We start from the raw sequence: 25,626 nt of genomic DNA, 5'->3' as shown, positions 1-25,626 counted from the left end.
AATCCTTTTCTAAGGCATAGGAAGTGAAGTATCCCTATAAGAAGTGTGACAAACAAGCATGCTTTGAGTCCCTTGATTCCTCAACTGCTTGGGGACATAATAGGCAAATATTCTACTATAGCATTTTATCAAGTGATAGGAGGGCAAAAACTGCAGACCCCTTCTTAGACTGCAGTAACAGAGTTTTATTTTTTGTTGTTGTTGTTAAGTGTTTTCTAGCTTCATGACTGTTTTAAAAGTGTCTCTATCAGGTTGTTTTATTTTTCTTCTTTTCTTTTTTCTCTTTTCTTTTTTTGAGTCAGCATCTCACTATGCAGTTCAGGCTGACCTCAAACTCATGGTGATCCCCCTGCCCCGGGCATGGGCCACCATCCCTGGCTTTATCGTTTTCTGAACATGATACTACTGAGTTTTCTTCAACTTGTACAATAACTGCCTACCTGCATGTGTAGTAGTGGAGATTGAACCTAGTAAGGCCTTCTCATTAAGCTACTTTCTCAGCCTTTTTTTTAATTTATTTTTTTGAAACAGGGTCTTGGCCAGGTTACCCAGGTTGGGCTCAAACTTGGATGCCTGCCTCCCAGAGTACTGAGATCACATGTGCATACCACCACTCCTGACAACCTGCACAATGATACTTTTTATCAAGGTACCCCATGACCTGACTCTCTCTAGGCACCATACGCCTAAGAAAGAAAGAATAAGGAAGTAATGAGGAAATTTATTTCAAAGAAAAAAATAGAAACATTTCTTACTGCTTATTAACAAGAAATAATACCTAAAAGTCAGGTATGGTGGCACACACCTCTGATGCCAGTTACTCAGGAGGCTGAAGTAAGAGGATTCCAAGTTCAAGACGAGCTGCATATCTTAGCAACTCATCTCAAAATAAAATGTTCAAAAGGGTATAGCTTAATGGTACAGAGCTTGCCTAGCATGTGAGGCCCTTGGTTCAATCCCCAGTATTGAAAAAAACAAACAATACCAGCCAAGCCTAGTTGTTCTGTGATATCTTTATACTTAAACCTCTTCTTTTATTACTAAGACAATACATACCTTTCAATTTATATGCAAAAAAGAGATGTTGAAGCAATCTGTCCACTCACCCCAAAAAGCTACCAATAAAATATGATGTACACAGGAAAAAGTCTGTAAGAACATATAATCTAATGCTATTAGAAAAAAAACAGAAACCATTGTATGTACCTTTCAGCAACTTGATTTTTACATACCCTTTCAATGTATCTTTTGAATTATGAAATATTTAAAACATATATAAAAGCATAGGTTCTCACCAACCATTTCTGTCAAATCCTAACTTTCCAATAGTTGCTTTAGAATTTTTTAAAATGAAAGTAGAAGTCCTCCCTCTTTCACTGCCCTTTCCCCCTTCAAATAGACGAACACATTTTGAATTGGCTAAGTATTATTTGTGTACTTTCATTACATAGCAATGTTTCAATAAAATACATTTACCTTGTTTCCTTAATTCTTTTTAAAGAGAATTTAAAAAAACAAAATAACAACAACATAGACAAAATCAAGACAACACGAAAACAAAAATGATACAGGGTTTCAAAACGATGGGAATTAACAGTGGTTATTACATTACATATTGTTATCGTCAACGAAGTTGCTCAGATTACCAGATGTAAGAATGCAAGATTGATCAGACCATTACAGAAAATAAAAACTAATACTAAAAAACATTAGAAATGATACAGAGCTTCACTAAACAAGACCTCAGAAATTCACCAATGGTTGTTACATTGCATATTGTTGTCTTCAAATTAGTTGTTCAGATTACCAGATATAAGCATGCAAAATTGGTCAAAAAAATTTAAGCACTATTTCTTTCAATAAACCAACAGGTATCAGCAGTACAATTATCCCAGCCAACTATCTTATCTATCTATATTCCCTTCCTTCTTTCTTTTTCTCCTTTCCCTCATCCCAGGTGTTCCGTCCCTTTGAGCAATTTCTTGCCCTTTCAAGTATCTATCATACTTTTTGGGTTTTATTTACTCTTTCAGGTTCTTACACTAGGGAGACAATACAGTACTCTGAAAATTACAGTACTCTGTTTCCTTAATTCTAAGGTGCATTTTTTTTTACATTACATAGAGTTTTGTTGTGATGGTGATGGTGGTGGTGATAGGAACTGAACTCCAGGCCCTGTGTTTGCTAGCCAAGCACTCTACCACTCTGCCTTTTTCTTCATAGTATAACATCTCTAAAATGTGAATGAATCTCGTAACTCATGATAAAGCATTGTATCACAGTTTGCAATTAGGCTAATACCACAAGGAAATCTGGCAGTTTTCCCCCTTTCTGAGTGTACATAAAATCATGAAGTTTAGTAGTCTTTTAGAATCTATGAAAAGTAGCAAAATTTATGTAATTTTTTAAGGAGAAAGAACTATTACATTAGACATTTTAACATCATGTTTTCATTCACTATTAAATTTCTGAGACTTACCAATGCTCTTACATGTATAAAACATCTTTAGCATCTTAATTTAGCAAGACACACTACAGCATTAGGGGCTACTTAGATAAGGTGCAAGTCCTGTCCTTGCTAGTGGAAATGATAACTGCTGATTTCAAATGTATGTGGCTTGACTCAAAGAAAAAGCATAACAAACAGGATGGAAATAAGGGAGAAGAGAAACAGAAGAGTTCCTGCACGTTTGATTTGTAAGCAGCTTGGGTGAGCACACACTACAGTTTGATGGAGAATGTCCCCCAAAGGCCCATGTATAAAAAGCCTCATCACCAGCCTAGCATGAAAAGGAGATGGTGGAATCTGGGGTGGTGGTGCAGTCTTAGGTCAGTGGGGGTTTGCCCTCAAGGAGATCTGTGGGGCCCTGGTCTCGTCTCTCTCTTTTACATCCAGGCCACGAGGTGAATGGTCTGTTCCACCATCCACTCCCTGCCATGATGTGCTGCCTCACCATAGGCCCAAAAGCAACAGGACCCATCAGTCATGGGCTAAAACTTCCAAAACTGTGAGTCAAAAAATAAACATTTCCTCTCTATACACTGATTACCTCAGATACAGTATTTAGCTCTAGCAGCATAAAGGTGACTCACACAGCAGACATCAGAATAACTAAATTTGATGAGTCAGAAATAACAGCAGGAGGGACTCTTTTCTGGAAATGCTGTTACTACTCACCAGTAGTTGTTGTTACTCCAGAACTCAGCAGGAAATCCAAACTGCCTATGTGAACCGTGCAAGCAAGCACTGAGACCTCAGACCCTTCCTTTACACACAGCCAGCTCATCTAACTCCTCAGCAGCACTCACACAACCAAGACTGTAGCCTCATTCATTGTTTCCTTGGACTCCACTCTTCATTCTCTACTTCCCTCTGTCCTTGTTTATATTCCTTTTTCTCACTATTGTGTTGATCAAGGAAATCTGATTCAAAGACCTGTGACCACTGTCTGTCTGGATTACACATACACACCACAATGAAAAACCACAGTTTGCTGCTGGGTCATAAGAAATTTTCTATTTATTGGTTCCTATAACAAAACAACAATGTTAACTTACTGAAAGTTAAAAAGGAAAAGAAAACGGAACAAGAATCCTTATGCCTTTTTCTTTTCCCTTTCCATTTGATTTTTTAAAAATCCTGCTGGGAACAGATTTTTTAAATGGCCTCGGTAAGCTTTTCACAGATACACAGTGCCTTTACTGTCGGCATTAGAAGACATTATGGTAATTCTTACAAGGATGCAATATATTACTAGTTAACTTTTAATAATGTATTTTTCCCTTTTAACTCTAGTTAGTTATGCAGTTCTGTGGATCAAACACAGGAGATCTGTACTACACAACTACATGCCCTGTCCTTTTTATTATTTTAATTTTAGACACATTCTAAACTGCCCAGGCAGGATATGAATTTGTAATCCTCCTGCCTCCATCTACCAGAGCGCTTGGATTATAAACTTGTGCAGTGGCACTCAGCTTCTTATATCTCTTATATTTAATCATAAACCACTTGGAAGAAATGACAATACTTTAATCCACCTAACAGAAAAATATCCATATTTACTCACGTTTGTGATATAAATAAAAGCATCATGGAACTCATTAATAAATGTAACCATCAAAGAAATGCTGGGTGTGGGGGCACACACCTGTGATTCCCTGGAAGACCGAGGCTGAGGACTGCACATTTGAGCCCAGTCCAGGAAATCTAGTGACTTAGCAATCCTGTCTCAAAATAAAAAGAAATTTAAAAGGGCTATGAATATAACTCAGTAAGAAGGCCTTAGTTTCACTCTCCAGTAGCAAAGAAAAAAGAAATGAAGACTTCCTAAAATATTCAATTTCTTAATAGGTAATCTCTACCTTTTATCTTTCCCAAAGATATATTTTTAATTCTAGTGTATTTTATTTAATACAGGACAATGGAACCAAATGATCCAAACCATTTTATTCATTTTTCTTCCTTTAAACATCACTATAAGCCACAAAATCCACAAAATCTCATATTTTTAAGCATTTTGTAACTAAAGCTCCTGTTACCTGCTGATATATTTGATGTGTGTTTGAACATAAATTATCGCATCACTCTTTCGACTATCAAATTTAATTAACTCACTTTCTGTCCAATTATTATCTTAATTAACCCACAGCTTTCAAATACTGAGATTATTGCTGCCAATTCTGTACAGCCATTTGCTATAATGCACAGTCTGCTCTAATACCTCCTTTGGCTAAACTGCAAATCAAACTTGTTTTTTTTACTTCTGATTAACTAGACACTGGAATGTGCCATGCTCTATAATCTGTATTAATGTGTGGATGCAAGCCTTGGCTATTTCATATAAAGCATGCAGAAAGAACTTATTAAACTGAAATTCTTCTCAGAGTGAAAGGGTTTTATTTATTAAAAACATCACTCAATATCTACTATGTGCCAAGCACTGTACAGAAATAATTGCAAACAAGGCAAACACAGCTCCTGCATGTGTGGACCTTCCATGCCTGAAAAAGATAGCCATTAACAAATCATCACAACTAAACAGAAAGCCAACACGATTCGTGCCTCACATAGAACCTTCTGAATTTAAACTCAGTAAATGCTATTATGAAATACCTTAGTTTCAAAAATACAAATACTATACTCACTAAAAGGCTTACACATCAGAATTCATAGAGGGTAGAAAAGAGATGACAAAGTTATACCACAAGTTATAATTATAGTGTGGATGAGTACACAGCACTGTAAGTACACTTATTGCCACGGACTTATATGCTTAAAATGGCAAACCTGGTACACTTTATGATTATATATTTTTTTACCAAAATTTTTTTAGAAGTTGTTACATGGTTAATCACCAAAAAATTAAAATACATGAGTACTTGCAAATCTCCAATGCAAAGAGAAGAAGCCACATAGCAAAAAAGTGAAAATGGACAGAAATCATAAAATTTGCATGGTTTTGCTTCTCTTCCAACCTTCTATCAAAAAAAAAAAAAAAAGACCTATTAATACGTGTAACAACAGGCCAAGCCTTGAAAGCAGAGCTCTCAACGCATCATGCTGAGTGGAAACCAGACACAACAGAAAACAGGCAGTCTTATTCCACTTATATAGGTACACGATTCTTTAAAGGGCAAAAAGTCAAAAGCTGCAGTGACAGAAAGCAGATTAATGGTTTCTAGAGCCAGAGTGTAAGGGAAGAAGACCATCTGCAAAGGAGCACAGGGAGCATCCTGGGTGCTGGACGTGCTCCATATTATGCTAATGGTGGCAGCTACATGATTGTGCACATTTGTCAGAACTCATCAAATCACACCTTAAAATCTGTGAAGTTTAATATATGTAAATTATCCCTCAATAATGCTGACACTTTCGTTGAATTGACCTTTAAAACATCATTAAGTTGAGCCTTCTAAAATGTGTCCTACTTAAGACTTTCAATTCTCATTTCTTTTCTAAAGATCTAATTCGTATTTTATTTCTAAGGTGAGTCAACCACATGTAATATTAGGTATCTCGTAAGACACAAACCCTTCTCTACTAATTGGAAATACTTGGCTGAACTCTATTTTGATTTCTGGAACTCTTATTGAGGCAACAATTTAAACATACACAGGCAGGTGAATTTTGTTATTATCAAGATGGCATTATTTTGATTGCAATAATTAAGTAGTGTGTTTCTGATCCCACCTGCACAGCAATCTCATTTACTCTCATATGTAAAGATTTCTTGGGAACCTCTTAAATGGAAATCTCATAATCCAAAGAGTGAATATTAATTTTCCTTTGGGACACTGTACTCAGGTGGAAAACACAGGGGAAGGATTTTCTCCTTTCTTCATTCCCTTAGGATTGAAATGCACCCCTACCATCGAATAAACAGTACTTAAACATTACTGACTTCTTCAAAATATTTATCTATATAATGCATAAACAGAATTGCTGCCACAAAAGATTCATTTCCCCTACAATCTATATTCAAACCAATTTTATAATACTGTTTCATCACCTACTCTAATAATCAAGGATACACATATGAAATGCAAATCTTTACCTGTGAAGCTTTGTCAATCCTCAGCTAGAAGTGAGACTATGGACTTTGTCTAAAGCCTACCTGAAAACCCACAAGATAGTGTAGTACTGTATTTTCAGATAGATATGGTGCACACCTGTAATCCCAGCTACTCAAGGACCTGGGAAAGGAGAATTGCAAGTTCAAGGACAGAAAGAGCAACTGTGCAAGACCCTGTCTTTAAATAAAAAGGGCTGGGGCATTAGCTCAGTGCAGCACTTTCCTAAGCATGTGCAAGGCCCTGGGCTAAATCTCAAGTACTATGAAAACAGAAAAAAGTTGCGGGGGAGTGTTTTCCCTGCTGTTCCATACATAGTCCCGAAAGTTACAGAAGGATCATGCTACAGTGCAGGGAGGAAAACGTTGATGGCAACTTATTTCTGTTCACTTAATATTAGACTTAGAAAAGCTGATCAATTTTGACAGTTCTACAAAATCACTGACTTGCTTTACAAAAAATAAAGGATATTTCCAGCTCAGTAGCGTGATTATCCAAAGATTAGTAACCAATGATTATTTTATCCTCTTTTAAGTGACCATAAATAATAGGGATTACACAGCCTTCACATTTTTCCATTACCCATTGTCAGTTGCCACCAGACACCCGAAGTCATCATGATGAATGAGGAAGACAGATTAAGTGGATTAAGTATTACTTTTACCAGATTTTCTTAGAGTAACAATCTTCCTTTTGAGTGGTTTGATATTTATTTCCTAATCAGACACACAAAAACTACCACATATATGAAACTGTAATAGTATACATATAATGAACACTGTTACAGAAAATCATGTTTTGAAGTCAGGATCAAAAACTTACATTGCTCTTTTATGATATGTGACTTTTACTACTATCAAGTCTCTTTTTGTCTGATCTGCTGTCAAGAGATTTAAAAGACTGCACAGCTTCTCTCTCCCAAATTCTTAAGACAAAAAATGCTTTAGTTGGACTTCCCTTTTATTCTTCTGCCCATAATCTTTAGAAATCAAACTCATGAGTCAGCAAACTACTACTTCAGTTCCTCCCAGGAAGCACAAAAACAGACAAGCGTGGTGAAAACACTGCCTTATACCCTAATATTTGTTTTAATATATTATAAATGAAGCAAAATAACGTTAAAAGACACACAGTTGCCCAAAGGGTAGGAATGCCTTCATGCACAAGAAAGGGCACATACCCTCCTCTTGCACAACTATCAATTCCCATTCACTCCCTGCTTTTAGTGGCTCGTCCTCACTGCAGTTTCTGCACCTCCAGCTGATCTTCAATCACTAGAGAGCAATTCAGGACTTGCATCCTGAAAGATTACAAGAAAAGCACATGAGTCAACAAACACACTTGCTCATAGGCATGGTGCCAACCTACCAACAACAATACTGTTTGACTTAGTAGTGTCTCCAAAAGTGTTTAGTTGCTTTACCTGAGTCTCCCTGCTCACTGTGCGACACAAAACTTAGGCTAGACACACTTGTGTGTAACCAACCAGCCAGCTATTGTCTCAATTAGGACTACCTCCATTCCTGGAGTTCTACAAGCTGATTCCCCCTTCCCTGTCAAATCTCAAAGGTCTGAGTATGCAAAAACAAATGTTTCTTAAACTGTAGAATATTCCACCATAGGCCTACCCAACAGAGAATTTGATTTTACTTATGCTACTTTCATAGTAGCTTTCCTAGACCACTTTTTTTTTTTTTTAAGAGTACAGCCTACAATTAAAAGAAGTGTCTGTTTTTATCATGAATTGCAAATCAGGTAGCTGGTTCAGCCACTAAATTCTGTGAAGGCTCATATACAAGACAACATCACCTGCTTGTTGAACAGGTTTTCCACCCCTGTCAACATTTTATATTTAAATTTCAAATATAAAAACTAACTGAAATAATTCTAAGCTATTTTCACAGTTTCTCCCTCCAGAATGCAGGACTTACAGACTGGCTTAAATACATCACAATTGCAAAAGTCTAATAATTGCAAAAGTCTAAGAGGTTATATTAAGTTAAAGTGAAAAAAACAAGTGTTAAGACTATGTTTTGGAAATACTTAAAGCAATGTAGTGAAAATATAATTCTGACTTTGGGACAGATAAGAATCTGATCAGAGAAATGTAAATTCTAGAAAGATATTTTTAATATGATGACTTCAATGGAAACAAAAACTATGTAGGAGAGTCTCAATGTCTGCTCAAGGCAGAATTTCCGGGTTTCTCTCATTGTGCCGTGTTTCCCTTGAGACATATGGTCTTTCCACAGCTCATTCTCAGACTTCCAGGTTACATTTCCAGTTATCTGTTTGGCATCACCCCCTGAGGTTCTGCTGATCTTTTTATTCGAAGGAGCTAAAATCGGAGTCAGCTTTTCCCTGGCAACTCCTCCTTCTCATGCCCCAGGTCCTGTCAATGGCTCCATTCAGGATGTTCGACATTATTTGGAAAGACCTGTATAAAATAACAATGTAGGCCTCTCCGATCAAAAACCATTCAGATGCAGGCTCCAGGCACAGAAATCGTCTCTGCTTCAGTGTTCTCCATGACCACACCACCCATCGTTTGCTGCAATCCCCTTCAGTCTCTTCTCTAGAACTCCTCACAGCTGTTCCATCACTCCCATTCTACTGCTGCAACCCCACCCCACCCAGCTTTCGGCCAGGGACTCACAACCTTCAGAAACCCCAATCTCTTTCATGGCCTATCTATTAGTAACGTCCAAACCTGCTGACATTCGCATCTCCCCATTCCCCAGCTCCACCACTCTTCTCCAGCCTTACCTTCTATAACTTTGCACTAGGTATTCTGGGCTGTAGCCAACCCAAACTCATGATGCACACTAACAAAACCCTGTGTGAAGTGCAAAGAACCAGGGTCCTGAAGCCAGAGACTTAGGTTTAAACCCAGCCCTACTATTTATGGACATCGGTAGCCCATCTAAAACATAGGGATCACAAGGGATACATCATGCAATTATTTAACAGATAAAATAGAGTAACATAAAATACAAAGTAAAGCAAAGGAGAAATACTCAGTTTTAGAATCACCTAAACCTTTGCCCAGGCCTTGTACCATCACCTGGAATACACTGCTCAAGAGTCATTTAAGGCCTAACTCAAAAGCTACTTTCACACACTCAGGTGTCTCTGCAGATTGTATAATCTTTCACCTTTTACAAAAGCTACCTTCATGAAGCCTTCATCAGCCAAATGTCATTTTGAGACAGGATAAGCACCTGACTCTCCCCTGTGCACAGGTGTGTGGGGGCTGTCACACCCCTCCCATTTCCCTTAGCTCCCCTTCATCACCCCCTCCAAGAATGGACTAGGACAACTTGCCTCTTGCCTCAGTGTCCTCTGGCCACCCAGGAGGTTGCCTGATTGCTCTGTTTGCAGGAAGAACAGCTCAAGTGTCAACTGTGGCACCCCTTTCCCACTGCATATGCAGCTGCTATCTCTTAAACCTGGAGAGCATAACACTGGGTTCCACAAACACATTCCTTACTTTTTTACTGTAAATTTCTACTTTAGCTAATAGCAGCTGGCTGTGTTTCAGCACCTTCGCCTGAGAAATACCAGAAGCAATCTTTTGTGTTTACCCACTTTCTAAAATGTAAAGCAAGATATGTGCACATGTACATAAGTGTCCAACCAGGATCTTCATCAACATGACGCTCCACCTAACAAGTTTGGCATGTTTACCTGAGCATCACAGAGGGTTAAACACATCCACACTACTCTTCGATTTATTTTTTTTTAACTTTTCTTTTGATTTTTCTGGTAGAAGTAGCCCAGTTCACTACAATGGCACATGAAAAACCAGATTTGTGAGTTTTAGAGGAGGTCAAAAGTGAATCATCCTTTCATTCATGCATGGATGAAGAAGATGATCCATTATGGTAAGCAGAAGAGTGGTATGGGTGGGTAATGATAATGATGATGATGACAATGACTTTGAAGTTTGCCATGTGAGCCAAAGTTCCTGTGACAGAGATATGGAGCAAGAATTGAATGAGACAGACACAGGGAATACAGATCCCCTTGATTCAGATGCTGAAGAAAACAGCAATATGAGTACATATTTGACTAGTCAAAATGTTGCAGAAATGGTCACTCAACTAAATGGAACAATCCAATATTAGAACTAGGGCCAAAAATATACTGAGGGTCCTGGAGAGGTGAAATGTACTGGACAGCACTGACAGCACTGCCATTCAATGTTCAAAATTGTAACAGACAAAATACAAGATGCTGTGAAATACACAAAGGCTGAAAATCAAGGAAAACATTCTGCATGCACTAATAGCCGTATTAAAAATATATAGTTATTGTGATGCCTCACTAGCTGAACTGAAAGCATTCACAGGTCTCCTGTACTAAACAGGAATTTCTCATGGTAATTGTAGGAATATAAAAGACTTATGGAAAAACAATGGGTCCAAATATGATATAAAAATTTATGCCCTTGTAGATGTGAAGACATAGTTGCTTTCAGTTTAGAAATGTATCCTAGAACTCAGCCATCAGGTCCTTATTCATATAGTAATATATCAAAAGATGTTGTGAACAGACTTGTTGCTCCTAACTCCCAAACTAACTGGAATGTAACATTCAACAATTGGTTTACCAGTTCCCAACTGATGTTACATTTGCTACCAGAGCACAAGTTGACCAGTATAGGAACTGTATGCAGGAACAAAGCAGAAATCCCAAATGAAATGTTCCAATTTCAAAACAGAATTGTATAGTACAATCTTTGGATTTTAGAAAGATTTACATTGGCCTCATATGTGGCAAAAGAAAAAAAAAACTGGTACTACTGATATCAACGTTTCACCACGATGGAAATATGGACAGGAAAACCTCAACAAAATGGAAGCCTGAGATGGAAACTTTCTACAAGACCAAAGGCAGATTAGATGTTGATGAGTTATGCAGCCACTATGATGTCACTTGAAACACAAAGCATTGGCCAAAGGTTTTGCATTACTCAATCCTACACGTGTGGCATAAGTAGTTTGATAATTTACAAAGAAAGTAACAAGCAAAAATCCAGAGAAATTTTCTTAGAGGACTGGGACTGGAACTCATAAGAGATCATTTATAGCAGAGGAAAAACAAAATGTTTCTGACCAGGGAACTACACAAAAAAATTGTGGAGCACACGGCTGACCTGACAGGTAAACAGGCAGGCACATCATTCCAAAGACATACTATGACAACAGAAAAACAAAAAAGATGTCAACTATCCCTTCTACAAGAAAGGACAGGAAAACAAAACATATGTGCTATCAGTGTAAGCAATACTTGTATATGGAACATGCATTTTTCATGTGTGAGGAGTGCCTTGAATGTGACAACTGAAGCAAAGATTATTTTTGTTGTAGAGTTCTATCGGTATTTTCACGGTAGTTCACATAGGTTTTTACACAACTAATGTGAAAATATTGTTTATCCTAAGTACTCGTTACTTATCGATATTTTATTGCTATCTTCTCTCCCTGCTAAGTGCACACTGTACAGCATAGTAGGAAGCTCCTGACAAAGCACAAAGAGAGGTGACAAGCATGGCCTGCCACACAGGAAAGGAAAGCTAAGCACATTTGCTATTAATGAAAGTGAGACGTGTATGGAACATGCAGTTGTCATGTGTGAAGACTGCTTTGGGAGACAGTTAATGCAAAGATTTCTGTGGTAGACTTTTGTTTGTGTTTACATCCTAGTTCACATAGGTTTTTATTTCTGATGTTATCTCAAGTTTTGTAAGCAAGTACACAGCTGATGTGAAAATGTTAATATTTATTCTAAACACACAGTACTTTATTGGTAATACTTTATTGGTATTTATGTATTTTTGTTTCTGTTAACTACACATTGTATAATATAGTAAGAACCTCCTGACAAAACAGCAAGACCAGCAAGATGTCAAGCATATCCTACAAAAAGGCTAGAAAAGCAAAACATATGTGCGGTCAGTGTAAACAACGTGTGTGCATGGAACATGCTGTTGTCATGTGTGAAGACTGCCTTAGGTGTGATAATTGAAGGTTTTTTTGAAGAGTGCGGTTGGTATTTTCATTGTAGTTCACACAGGAATTTACTTCTCTTACTTTTTTAGACTTTGTATACCAAAGTCTAAAATATTTTGCTGCTTTGTTATAAACACTCAATAAATATTAAAAATTCAATTATTTTTGTGATATTTTCTGTTAAGCGTGCATTGTTTAATAATTAATAATTCATCAACAGAAATATTCTAAAGAATAAGTGTGGGTTTGACACACTCATGCTTCTGGGACTTTGACAAAAAATGTAATATGATCCACAAGGGTAAGGGAGGCACCCTAAAGTGGCTAAGATCAGGGAGAGATTTGGGCCCATTATTAATATTCCCAACTTCCCCAGCCCCAATAAGCTTTCATAAATAAGTCTAGCCCCTCTGAAGATTCCCTGGTTTCAGCCCCACCATTTATCCTGGAGATGTGATAACAGTCAATCAAAGGGCTTGCATCCCCCTACTCTTTGAATCCTAGCCATGACAGCTGCAGTTGTCCTACTTGAACCAATCACAGCCTGGACCTGAATTAGACCAATCATACGCCCATAGCTGCTTTACAAGCAGCACTTCCCTCCCAGTTCTCTAGTTAGGCCCCAAGGGCTCCCTCTGACGTACTGACTTCCTTGTGCTGCCAAAAGGGTCTTGTTAAAATAAAGACTGGCTGGTGGTCCTGTACATCTGTTCATGACTCAATTCTCAGGTAGTGTGGGCTCAGAAGGTCCTGAAAATCTACTCAGGATTCTTTAGTAGCTGTTACCCTAAAGAGCTCCCGAAAGCAGTGGCAACAAAAGGTGTCCAGCACAACTTCATATTGTTTGGCAGTAGCTAGCAGTGGCAGAGACCAACAGCCAGCTGTGTCAACCAACAGCATCCAGTATTCACTGACATCATCCAGTGGCATCTGAGCCAATTGCAGAGCTGCACTTTGCCAACTCCCTTCTATCTGAATCAAACAAAAGAACACTTAACTCATTGACAACAATTTTATGTTGCTCTAAAATCTTGTACCTTGTTTGTATTGCATTTAGCATTTATACCATAGTGCCTTAAAGTTGTTCATGTACATATAATTTCATCTCCCCTCATAATCTCCCTAGAACATGGAATAAGTCAAACTCATTTATTTCTGGCATGACTCTTAGTACACAGTTTGTGCTCAACAAAGCATTTCTACGTTCTTTTAAAGATAAATAAAAGCAAAAATAAAATTTAAAATGCACACAAATATATATACACAAAAAATAGTTAATTAGTTAACCAGTTAACTGATTAAAGATATTTTCAACAGAAATAGTTTGGGTCCAGAGGAGGTCAGCTAAAGTGACAACACTGAGGGAGACCATGATACCTACATTCTTGCAGACTTGAGCCTCAGCAGGACAAGATGACTCGTGGAAGAGGCATGAAGTCTTCACGGCCAGGTCTCCAGGTGGTAAATTTTCATTGAAGACCTCAAATAAGGTCTTTGGGTTGATAGAACAGAAGAAAGGGAACAAGGTGTGCCCTACCTGACAATGTGTGTCAGGTGAGATTCAAAGGCCTTCCTAGTGTTCTCACCTATGGTAACAAGGTTTACCTAACATAGTCACTGGCACATGTCCTCTTGTATTTCTTGATCTTACTATGTATCACTGCCAAGCCATCTGCTGCTAAAAGGGCTCAAAACTGAGAAAGCACATAGACTTATGTAAGAAAATATGACTTTAAACTAATTTCTAAAATACCACTGCCACTTATCAAATTAGCAAATATTAATTAAAAACAAAACCTAACATTGGAACGTCTCTCAGGGAGCCAATTCACTGCTGGTGACACTAAGTAAACTAGTTCCAGTTTCCTGAAGAATAATCAGGCAATATGTAACACGTGTTAAGAAGTTGTCCATACCTTTGAACAAGTATGTAATCTCACTTTTGGAGATGTAACCCAAGGAAGTGATTCAAAAGGATAAGAAAGCAATTTGTACAAAAATGTACTCAGATAATGCTACTTTTACTATATAACCCTCCCTGCTATTCAAATAGCCAGCAAAGAGGGAAGCCTGTTTAAATCACCTAGAGTAGACCAGTAAACAGAATCCCACACTTAGGAGGTGCCTTAAGGGATAGAAAAAGTGTACCTTTAAAAAAATTGTGCTGAAATAGAAAAAAAAATGAAACACTTACACATAAATCTATAATTCCTTATTCACAATTCTGAAATTCAAAAACAAAGGTTTTTTAAATGGTCTCAACATTCATTTGAAAACAAAATCTGTAAAAGAATTAAAGTTTAGTGTTCCAGGCTTTGTTGAAAAAAACTGCCTGGAAAGTATATTTTTCCAAGAAGGCTTATCTTAAAATGCTATGTATCTGCAAGAGGTGAGTAAAAAAGACAAATAACTGCAAATAAACCAAATCCCTCTCTAAATAATTACTGTTTCCAAACCAGTAAAACGGTATACCTTTTACTTTTCTTTCTGCCTATGCTTTAAAACATAACCATTTTTTATGCAGGCAACAACAAAATGTGGGAAAAACTGTTCCATTTGCCTTTGCTCCTCATACAAGTAGCCTGTGTACTGGAAGCACTTAAGAACTGCCAAGAAACTGGGGGTGGTGCCGCATGCCTGTAACCCCAGCACTCGGGAGGCTGACACAGGTGGATCGTTGGGAGTTCAAGACCAGCCTGGGCTACAAAGTGAGTTCAAGGCCAGCCTAAACTCCACTGCAAGACACTGTCTCATACAGACCAAAAAAAAAAAAAAGAAGAAGAAGAAGAAGAACTGCCAAAATAAAGATTTTAGATGAAAAAGTATTTACCAACACTGGATTTAATGTTTTGCATATAATTATACACAAAAACACCAATAAGAATCTATTACCTGTTCTAGCTGATCTTTCTCCACATTTACCCTCTGCTCAAAAATAAAAAAATTTTGAGGAGTGGAAATGTAGCTCAGTGGTAGAGTGCTTGCCTAGCATGCACCAAGTCTTGGGTTCAATTCCTAGCACTACAAAGCATGACAAAAATAACAAAGTTCAACAAGAATTTAATGTGTAGGTTCTGACTGTGACTCAGGGTTAACATCATATGATCTCACGTTAAATATCTGTTTTGATCCAAAATCAAAATATGCCAAATAATCTTCTCTTATTTAAAATTAGGTCCCATCTACCTGTTCCAGGATAGTTAAAAATGAACATTTTTCTCTGAGCAAAAAGATACAAATATAACACAAGTAAAACTTCATACAACTGTCATTTATTCTTTCCTATAAAACAGCTTACTTTTAAGTTTACTATTACAGTTATTAAAAATTATAGTACTGGGGTACTGCTGTCAAACTTCATGTGTTACATTACTATATACAGATGATGGCAACTCTCTGACCCAAGTGCGCTAAAACATCAATTCATTTTGTGGAATATCCTTGCTTAAGTAATCATAGATAAATGTGAATCCTGTGGGATGCAGTCATTTGAAATTGCAACATAAAGTAAAACTAATCACAAGGATCATTAAACAAAATAAAAAGTATCAAAAAGTTCAAAGATCACAAGATTTTTGTTTCTCCAGCAAGAAAAAAGGGGGTTATAAATACTATTTTGATCCATACATATTGCTTCAAAACAACAGCTCACCTTTATTCCTGTAACTAAAAATTAGTAATGTTGGGCATGATGGCACATGCCTTATAATCCCAGTAGTCTTGGAGGTTGAGGCAGAAGAATCCCAACTTTGAGCCCAGCCTGAGAAATTTAGCAACTTAGTGTCACCATGTCTGAAAATGAAAAATGAAAAGTGTGCTGGGGATGTAGCTCAGCATGAAGGTCTTGAGTTCAATCCCCAGTGCCACAAAAAAAGAAAAAAAAATAGTGAAGTGAAGAAAAGACTTAACTTGGGAATAAAGCAAGTCATCACTTCAGCATCTTATTTGTGGTTCCTACAATGCAAGGTGAGGAATTACTTTTGTGGCCAAAAAAGGCACATTAGCAAAGAAGGTACGGCCACATGTGGCTGGCGCAGGAATATCTGAGGGCACTGCTTTCCTCCATCTCAGCAGCTCTGATGTAAGCTCTTCTGAGTGACAGTTCTCCATAGTTCTCAGGTGTGCCAGAGTTGTCATTTAGAATTTCCGCCAAAGAAAACATCCAGATTTTCTACATGGGTGGCCCCAGACTGGGCAGGTGCTCAGCACTGTGGCAAGTTGACCATTTTGGAGTTATGCTTGGGGTTAGCATGTTTTTATTGAGGTTCATTTGTTTAGTTTGAATAGAACACTAGATTTCTGGTTGAGCTGTGACAACTCTACATGAAATTCTTTTCCAAAAATTACTTCACAGGATTTCTGAGGATGTAGGTAGAACCATCAAGATTCTAAGAGAACATACAAATAAAAATGCAGAAAATAGTTTTTTATTAACATATGCTTGTGACACATAATGAGGAACTGGTACATATACACAATGTATCTTAATTCTTTTTATTTCCTCTTAAATTCCATCCCAGGAAATAGTTTCAAGAGGGAAAAAAAAAGAAGGATTCTACTTTCAGGACAACTGTTATATAAATACAAATGTTTTCCCATCTAAAAAGATGCTCATAAATTCAACTTAGTGGCTATAACAGAGATAATCATGTAGCCTAACCACAACCTATACAACTTCCTTATCTACAAATGACACCCAAGGCTATAAGTATAAACTAGGCACAATGGCATCACCTATAGTCCCAGGTACTTGGGAGGCTAAGGCAGGTGGACCAGTTGAGCTTAGAAGTTCAAGACCTGCCTGGTCACAGAGAAAAACCCAGGCAATAAATAAATAAAGTAACACATATGAAAGCCCTTTCTTTATGGTAAAGGACTGTGCATATTATGACAAATAAATATGAATTTCTTTAAAATGCTGTTCACAGAATGCTACATCAGAAGAGGTTGGAATGAAGTTCTCTGTCTTCCACTTTAAGCTTAACACATAACTCATTTAAGTCCTTCTCAAAGAAAACTTCAAAATGCAGCACCCTCCCCAACATTCCTAGCACATCAAAAATGTAACACATTTCATGAAACTACTGTCATGCCCCAGGGTTCTGACTTAAGGAATAAAATAGTCAACTGTTTCATTGGAATCCTACAAGGCCCAACAACCACGCTGAGCAGGGTGGCACCTGTAACAGCATAGAAAGAAAAGGCAGTGAAACACATCAGGACAAGTACAAGACCTTCAGAGCTGGCTGGAGCACAGCAAGCAAGAAGGGGCAGCACAAAGCAAGAATAGAAGGTCAGGCAAGAGCCAGAGCTTGCAAGCTCTTAACTGTGGTAAGGAGATGACATTTTCCTAAGAGTAGTAAGTGCCACTGACAGCAGTTAAGGAGAAAAATGAAACAGTTCAGTAATTTTGAAAAATCATTCAAAACCAAGGACAGTGGCATCCATCTATAAATCCAGCACTTGAGAGACTGAGGCAGGAGGATCCCCAGTTTGAGTTCCACCTGGGCAACTTAACGAAACCCGGTCTCAAATTTTTAAAAGGGCTGAGAACATAGCTAAGTGCAAAGGCCCAGGGTTCAATCCCCAGTACTGCAAGGGTGCACACACACACACACACACACACACACACACACAAAGAAAAAGAAAAAAAAAATCACTCAAGTACATAACTGAGGGCATGTAGACCCATTAAGAGGTTATGGCAATAATCAAGGCCCAAAGGGATAAAGGCAGGAATCAACCACACACCAGAAAAGACAAGGACCAACTGACAGAGCACTAAGGAAGCAAACACAACAGGACTTTGATTTAACAAAACAAGTAAGGAAGGGGAAGAAATAAGAAATTAAGATGAATTTCAAGTTTCTGACTTAAGCAATCAGAGGCATCATGCACTGAGAGAATGCAAAAGGAGGGATGGGTCTATCTGCAGTTGGGCTGTTGTTTGTGGTTGATGGGGGAAGGTTGCAGGAGGGGCTAAAAAGAGAATTCACTTTAACTGAGTATAATATACATGTGCACCCAAATATAACTATTCAGAACTACAACTATGGGTCTTGAACACAATAAAGAGATTTGGAAATAACAGCCCCAAAGTAGTGGCTCAAGCCACAGTGCTTATTAAACACCACAGGGTGGCAGGAGAAGTGGGGGAAGTCCCTGGCCAGGGCCTGAAGTCTCCAGGAGCCGCAACATGGATTCAACATGTACTCACACAGTGCAGTTTATCTAAACTATAACTCAAAAAAACCTCTGCTAAAGTAATTCTGCTATGCTTTCAGTTTTGGTTGATTTGGTTCTTCTGGCAGTTAACTTTACTGATAAGACTCCATGATAAAGCACCACAGGAAAGCTTATTACATTGCTCACACTGATCATTATTCAGTCTTGCTCTGAATCCACAAACATTCTGGAAATGGAATGAAGTGCTCACACCAGATTAATTTCTTTATTATTCTCAACTCCTGGGACCATTTTAATGCTCTACTAACTGACATCAGCAAGCAGTTTAGATGAGTTTATTGCCATCAGCAAGTTCCCTTAGCTTTTCCACCTCTCTTGCAATGCAAACAATCAGGTATCTTTCTTATACTAAATGATATACAGGAACAAGAGCCAAGTTACTCATTAACTGTAATCAGCTCAACAAAGCATTGTTACTAAAAACTTTCCTGAGATATCAAAATGGTTAGTTATATAGGCAGCCTTCCCCACCAAACCAAACCAAAAGGCAAAACACAGCAGGGTTAACCTCCAACTTCCACAGCCAGAGCTTCCCATAGTTTAGCTGTAATACTCACTTGCATTCTATAATACTGGGACTCAGAAAACTATACTCCAAATCAGAGAGTTCAGAAAATCTCAGAAGCAAAGTTTCCTTTGGATCTTCTGCCCTCTTGTCTCTCGCCTTCATGTCCCCCCAAGGCAAACTACAGCTAGAATTCCTCCTCCTAAGGTGGGGTACAGAAACCAGAGCACCTTTCCCAAGCCAGTCCTAAGACCTAAAAATATTACTCTAACCACCCCCTATACACACACTTTCTATGTAAGAGCTAAATACACAGAAATTCTCTGACCTAACTTGTTTGACCCCTATTTCAAAAAGTGTCCTGTCCCACACCCAGGAGAGAGAAAGACTACAACTGAGGAGCCAAGAATAATCTGAACAGACAGGCCTTGCTGGGTTCTGTTCCCTGTTCAGACTAATACTAGAAAATGGGGTCCTCTTTGTCCAACCTTTGGATCTTCAATCCCAAGGCTCCCATGTGACATAAAACTATGATCAAATAACATTCTTTGGGCTTTTCTCCTGTTACTCTATTGCCAGTTCATTTCAGCAGTGTTGAAAGACCTAAGCCTTCTGAGGGGAAAAGGGAACTTCTCCATAGTAGGTAGCAGTATAATAGTAAATGTGAAAACATGGAAGGAAAGCAAACTTTCAGTAGGCACTCACTGACTTGAAGTTTCAGAAGGGTTGGTAAGATATCATAAGAGCTGCAAGATGTATTCACCCCTAAATGCTACAAAAAGTCCTACTTCAGAGCTAGGTGTGATGGTGAACACCTGTAATCCCAGCACTCTGGGAGACTGAGGCAGGAAGAATCCAAATTCAAGCCCAGCCTCAGCAATTTAGCAAAACCTTGTCTTAAAAAATAAAGGCCTTGAAATGTATGTGGCTCTGTGCAAAGGCTCTGGTTCAAATCCCCAATACTGCTAATAAAAGAGAAGGGAGTAGAGAGGAGAGAGGGAAAAAGGGAGAGAGGCAGCGTGAGACAGAGAGAGAGAATCCTAATTCGTGATTGTCATTGTAATCTGTTACCATAAAGAAAAGATTGTGGCCAAACAGCCTCCCTTTCAAGACCTTTTTGATAGTCAACTTTTCTTTTAAATTTAATTTTACTGAGGCAGGAGGATTGTTCCAAGTTCTAGGCCAGCCTGGGCTACAAAGTGAGCTCAAGACCAGCCTGAACTGCAGAGTGAGACCCTGTCTCAAAAAGACAAAAAAAATTTCCAATTTTAATATCTTGTTTTTTACTTTAAATATGGAAGAGAGGATTGTAGTGTGCACTGTTTCCCACAGTTAACCACAGACCCCCAACTTTCAAGAACGGCTATTTCACAACACATTTTGGGAATTACTGAAAGAAGTAAAGATCTTCTTCACCAAGTCTTTGAACCATGAAGAAATGGTAATTTCTTCAAAAGGATATCATTAACTGCCCTAAGTATGGATTCTAACAACAAACTTGTTCAAAATCGGTATTTTTTAAAAGTCAGATGTACCACTGAAATATGTGTCTTCCTCGATAAATACTGCACATTCTCCCCAATATGTGGAATCTAAAACGATGACAAGAAAGTGGGAGACTATGACTAAACAAGAGGAAGAGAATAAGGGGGAGGAGAGGGAAAACAGGAGTAGGCAATGAGGTGATGGACACATTGAAATGTACACAACAAATAACCCCACAAAATACGCAAAACTAGAACTGAAAGCCAACCAAGGGGTGAAAGAGGGCTTCCAATGACCAAAGTATGTTATGTGCATGTACAGATTGGCCAAAATGAAACCAAATCCTCTGTATAACCAGTTAAAAAATTGTCACTCCAGGAATAAAGTACATGAGCAAAAAGAGACTAATGGCCTACCAAAATCTCAATGTGCCACGGCACTGTATCAAGAAAAGTCAGGCATGGTGGTGCACACCTGTAATTCCAGCACTATGGAGGCTGAGGCAGGAGATTACCAGGAGTCCAAGGCCAGTCTGGGGTACACAGTGAGTTCAAGGCCAGCCTGAACTACATAGTGAGACACCAAAAAACTCCTGTAGGGGAAAGCTTCTGCAGGGAAGTACTGTCCTGCTATGGATCGAGCCAAAGGAGCATGGAAGGAAGGCTTCTTCAAAGGAAGCCTTCGACCTTTGCTTAAACACCATGTTTGCTTCAAGAATCATGTTTCTCTGTGAAAGTCTCTCTAGATTTCAAAACTCTATTTCAGTGAAACATTGGAAACAGGGACCCTAATTTTTCCAGCTTGTTTCTAACCCCAGAATGCTTAGTATAATACTCAAAACAATCACAAGTCAAAAACATTAAAAAAAAATCAGATTTTTCAGAACTGTCTTTAGCCAGTGCAATGTGATCAGTGGTTAAAACCCAGTTCCTGGAGTCAAATAAACCTGAGACTGAAATCTGGCTCCTTTGTTTACTTCAACTCTGTGAGCCTGAGTTTGCTTATCTGAAAAGAAAGACACTACTACAGCTTATCTCATGGGGCTGCTGTAAGGTTTAAATAGAAATGCATGAAAAGTGCTTAGCTATAGGAAGTGCTTGAGAAATGCGCACAGTCATTTGGAAACCCACATTCCCATTCCACCACTGCTTCCCTGTGTGTGGCTGGGCTAATCAATCACTATAAATAAGCTGCTGAAAACAAAGAGATAGAACTAACTCCCTCTAAGGCCAGGTCATGAATAACAGAAAATACTCCAAAACTTTGAAAAAATAAAAGCCTAAAAACAAGTTCAAGAAAATCTGTGTTGTACCTTAAGTTTGCATACTACATATTTGATCACAGATAACTCAGCATGAGAGTATCAAATTTTTTCAAAATCACAAATTTCAAAAAAGTTTGGGGCTAGGGAATGTAGCTCTAAGGTAGAGCACTTTGCCTAGCATGCATAAGGCCCTGGTTCACTGCAAAAAAAAGCAGATATTCATCAATACTTCAGTGCCTGCTATAAGTAAAGGACTTGATAAACCGTGTGTGGTATGAGGTAGGTGAGTGTGTGTGTGTGTGTGTGTGTGTGTGTGTGTGTGTGTCTGTGTGTGTATGTGTGTCTGTGTGGATGCAGACGGGGTAAAAAGAGAGATCTCAATGATAATTTGTTTAAAAACATTATAACCATTTTTTCACAACTAAGATTAGTTATTTTTCAGCCCTAAAAATGTATTAGTCACATATGCATTACCTAGCGTCTCAGTAAAAGCCATTTTCAGCCCAGCTACAGTGTGATACAGGGCCATTACAAGCACATAGGACCCCATGTAGGAAACAGACAAAGGGTACCCAAAACACAGGCTAGTTTGGACAAATTTCCACATGATAGTCACGAAGATCTTCATACATTTAACTGGCATACCTACACAATTGTCTCTATAATACACATCCACAAATCTGACTAGAAGACTTGTCACGGAATGAATCAAATAAACAGAGAAAATACTCATCAAAATTGAAAACAAAGAGCTCAAGAACTCCATTCCTTTGCCTCACTGCTGTCATGAGGATCTGCAACATCTTCCAAAGGCCCACGGGTTAAAAATGTGGTTCTCAGCTTGGTGAGATGGCGGAATCTTTAAGAGATGGGTCTCGTGGGAAATCTTAGGTTGCTGGGGTCGTGCCCTCAAGAAACACGGCATCTCTTCAATGGGCCACACGGTGAATGATTCTGCTGTGCACATACAGCTGCCATGATGTGCTGCTGAAGGCAACAGGGTCACCATGGACAGGAGCCGGCAAAATAAACCTTTAGTCTGTATACACTGATCATCTCAAATATTTGTTACATTTATAGAAAGCAGCTGACTGCCAGGCATGGTGTTACCCACCTATAATCCCAGCACTCAGGAGGGTGAGGCAAGAGAATCACCGTGAATTCAAGGCTGGCCTGGACTACACAGTGAGAACCCGCCTTGAAAAAAAATGTAAAAAAGAAACACTAATGCACTCACCTTCAGCTACCTGATACTAGGATACGACAGCCAACTGGAACTATGGCGATGGGTAGACTTCCATACTACAAAACTTGATCCCTGTGAAAGCTATGATGTCTCTATGTACGGGTCTGCTTGTGTTCCTGTTTTTCTTTCCTCTGCCTCTCCAGGAAGATTATAAATTCAAGTTCACCTTGGGCAACTTGGCAAGATCCTATCTCAAAATGAAAAAGTCTGGGATGTAGCTCAGATTTTTTTAATTCTAAAAAAGGAAGAAAAAAACTCCTAAGCCAATGGACTCTACTTACCTGAGTTTGTAAAAGCAATAGTAAACAAGACAGCAGTTGTTTTGACCACATTAAAAATCTATGGGCCAGAATATAGCTGGGCGCAAGCAAAAGGTCCTAAATTCAATTCCCAGTACCCCCCCCAAAAAAATCTATGACCCCAGCCAGGCTTGGTGATGCAAGCCTGTAATCCCATGTCCCAGAATACAGGAGGCTGAAGCAGGAGGATTGCTGTGAGTGCAAGGCCAGCCTAGGCTCATCACGAGCTCAAAACCAGTCTGAACTACATAGTGAGACCCTGTCTCAAAACACAAAAACAGACAAAAAAATCTGTGACCCAGATAAAATAGGCTAAGTGATGCAGAAACTTGTCTTAAAAGCTTAATTCTAGGCTGGGGATGTCAGTCTCCAGAGCTAACAAGGAAATTAAAAAGTTAACCATAATTTTGCCTATTTGAGCTTTTCCTCCCAGATACTCAACACTTATTTATAAAACTTATAAAATGTTTGTGTACTACTATATGTACATATGTAGCTTACTGAAACTTACAAAGGCTGTCATCGGTAAAAAGGACATGTAACTACGTTTTTAACCCTTCTGTACCTAACTCTGACCTGCACAACACAGCAGCTTCAACAGTAGTATTTAAGGAATAGAAATTCTGGGTTAAACACGATATCTTATTCAGGAGACAATGTACAAAAGTATTCATTGCAGCATTACTAAGTTGTGGAACAATATAATGGCTATTAAAGGAATGATGCATAAAGTACAATACATTCATATAATGAAAATCACATTAAATTAAAAAGAATTTGAGGTATTATGTGGGTACATCCTAAACATAATGCAGAAGTAGGTTGCAGAACGATACAAATAGTATAATACTACAGTATTTATGTAAGGTTTTGTCTTAGAATTTGTTATTACGGTCTTGCTTATTAATTATATGCACACTAAAGACTGAAGGAATATTCGCTCAAAAAAATTGAAAATTAAGGTTTAAAACCTTATTTTAAACCTTAATTAGATTATTAATCCTATGATGTTCCCTGAACAGCAAGAGGGAGACTGACTTAGTAACGGCAATCACTCAGCCCTGGAGCCAGGTGAGGTCTGTTCCAGCTCCATTCCGCTCCTGACCAAGCCACTTCATGTCACTAAGCTTTAGTTTTCTCTCCCAAATGCATCTGGCAACATCTGCTCTGCAGGATGGGGTGAAATAATTCTTGTAAAAGTGTTTCACACAGGTCCTAGACTTCCTCCCTTCTCAGGGAAGGCAGGTAATAGCATTCCTCAGCGGGGAAACGCTTAGTCTGCGCCTTTTGGGTGTACTTCACTGCACCGCAGAGAACATCGCAGAACACAACCGGCGGGGGCAACCCCTAACCTTCCCCCTCTTCCCGGTCCCCAGCTCGGATTCGGCTGCCGCCTCTGCCTCTATATTTAGCACGGGGGGCGGGGGCGGCTCTCCAACGGCTCCCCTCGTCTCTCCCTATGACCTTGGGATACGTTTTTCATCTCGCCACACTCGCGCACGGTCCCCAACACACAAGGCACCCCTCCGCAGCGGCAGACGGGGGCCCATCCGATCCTGACGGTGGCTGAAGGCACTGTCCGCGGGACGGTGTCAGGTTGCTTTCCAACCTCGGAGGAAGGTCCCGCGCACTCCGGGCGCCCGCTCTGCAGAGGGAAGGAGGAAGCCTGGGCAGGCAGACGCGCGACTCCCGGCCACACGCCCGCGCCTGCGTCCGGGCCCCGGGGCAGCGGCTGGCTCGCGCCTCACCTGTCTTGAAGACCATCTGGTCGTCGTCCTTGGAGTCGAAGGTCTCCAGCATGGACACGAAGAGCACCCCGCAGGCGTTCTGGATGCCGAACACCGACCCGTTGCACCACATCGCCGCCAACATCACCAGCCAGCCCCAGCCGCCTTCGGGGGGCGGCCGCGGTTCCGGCGCCGCCAGCTCCACCTCCACCTTCTCGGCAGCCGCCTCGGCGTCGCCCGAGGGTCCCGGGCCGGGCGGCGCAGCGT

General features: G+C 39.3%; 1 protein-coding gene across 6 annotated transcripts in view; it reads right to left on the bottom strand.

Moving 5' to 3' along the window:
* Slc16a10 (solute carrier family 16 (aromatic amino acid transporter), member 10) overlaps window positions 1–25,626 on the bottom strand; it is a gene marked incomplete at its 5' end in the record, with an annotated part of 112,568 nt that extends 86,942 nt beyond the window's left edge. For all 6 annotated transcript variants that reach the window (XR_001232837.1, XR_001232838.1, XM_013510862.1 and 3 more), the window contains 1 exon segment: window positions 25,381–25,626. Coding sequence is in view for 4 of the 6 variants with exons in the window: in XM_013510862.1 (XP_013366316.1) it covers window positions 25,381–25,626 (246 nt within the window).

This window comes from Chinchilla lanigera, unplaced genomic scaffold, assembly GCF_000276665.1.
Source record: "Chinchilla lanigera isolate Chin_1 unplaced genomic scaffold, ChiLan1.0 scaffold00010, whole genome shotgun sequence".
In the NCBI taxonomy this organism is placed as follows: Eukaryota; Metazoa; Chordata; class Mammalia; order Rodentia; family Chinchillidae; genus Chinchilla; species Chinchilla lanigera.
The sequence above is the reverse complement of the archived record's forward strand: the minus strand, read 5'-3'. Positions and strand labels throughout refer to the sequence as shown.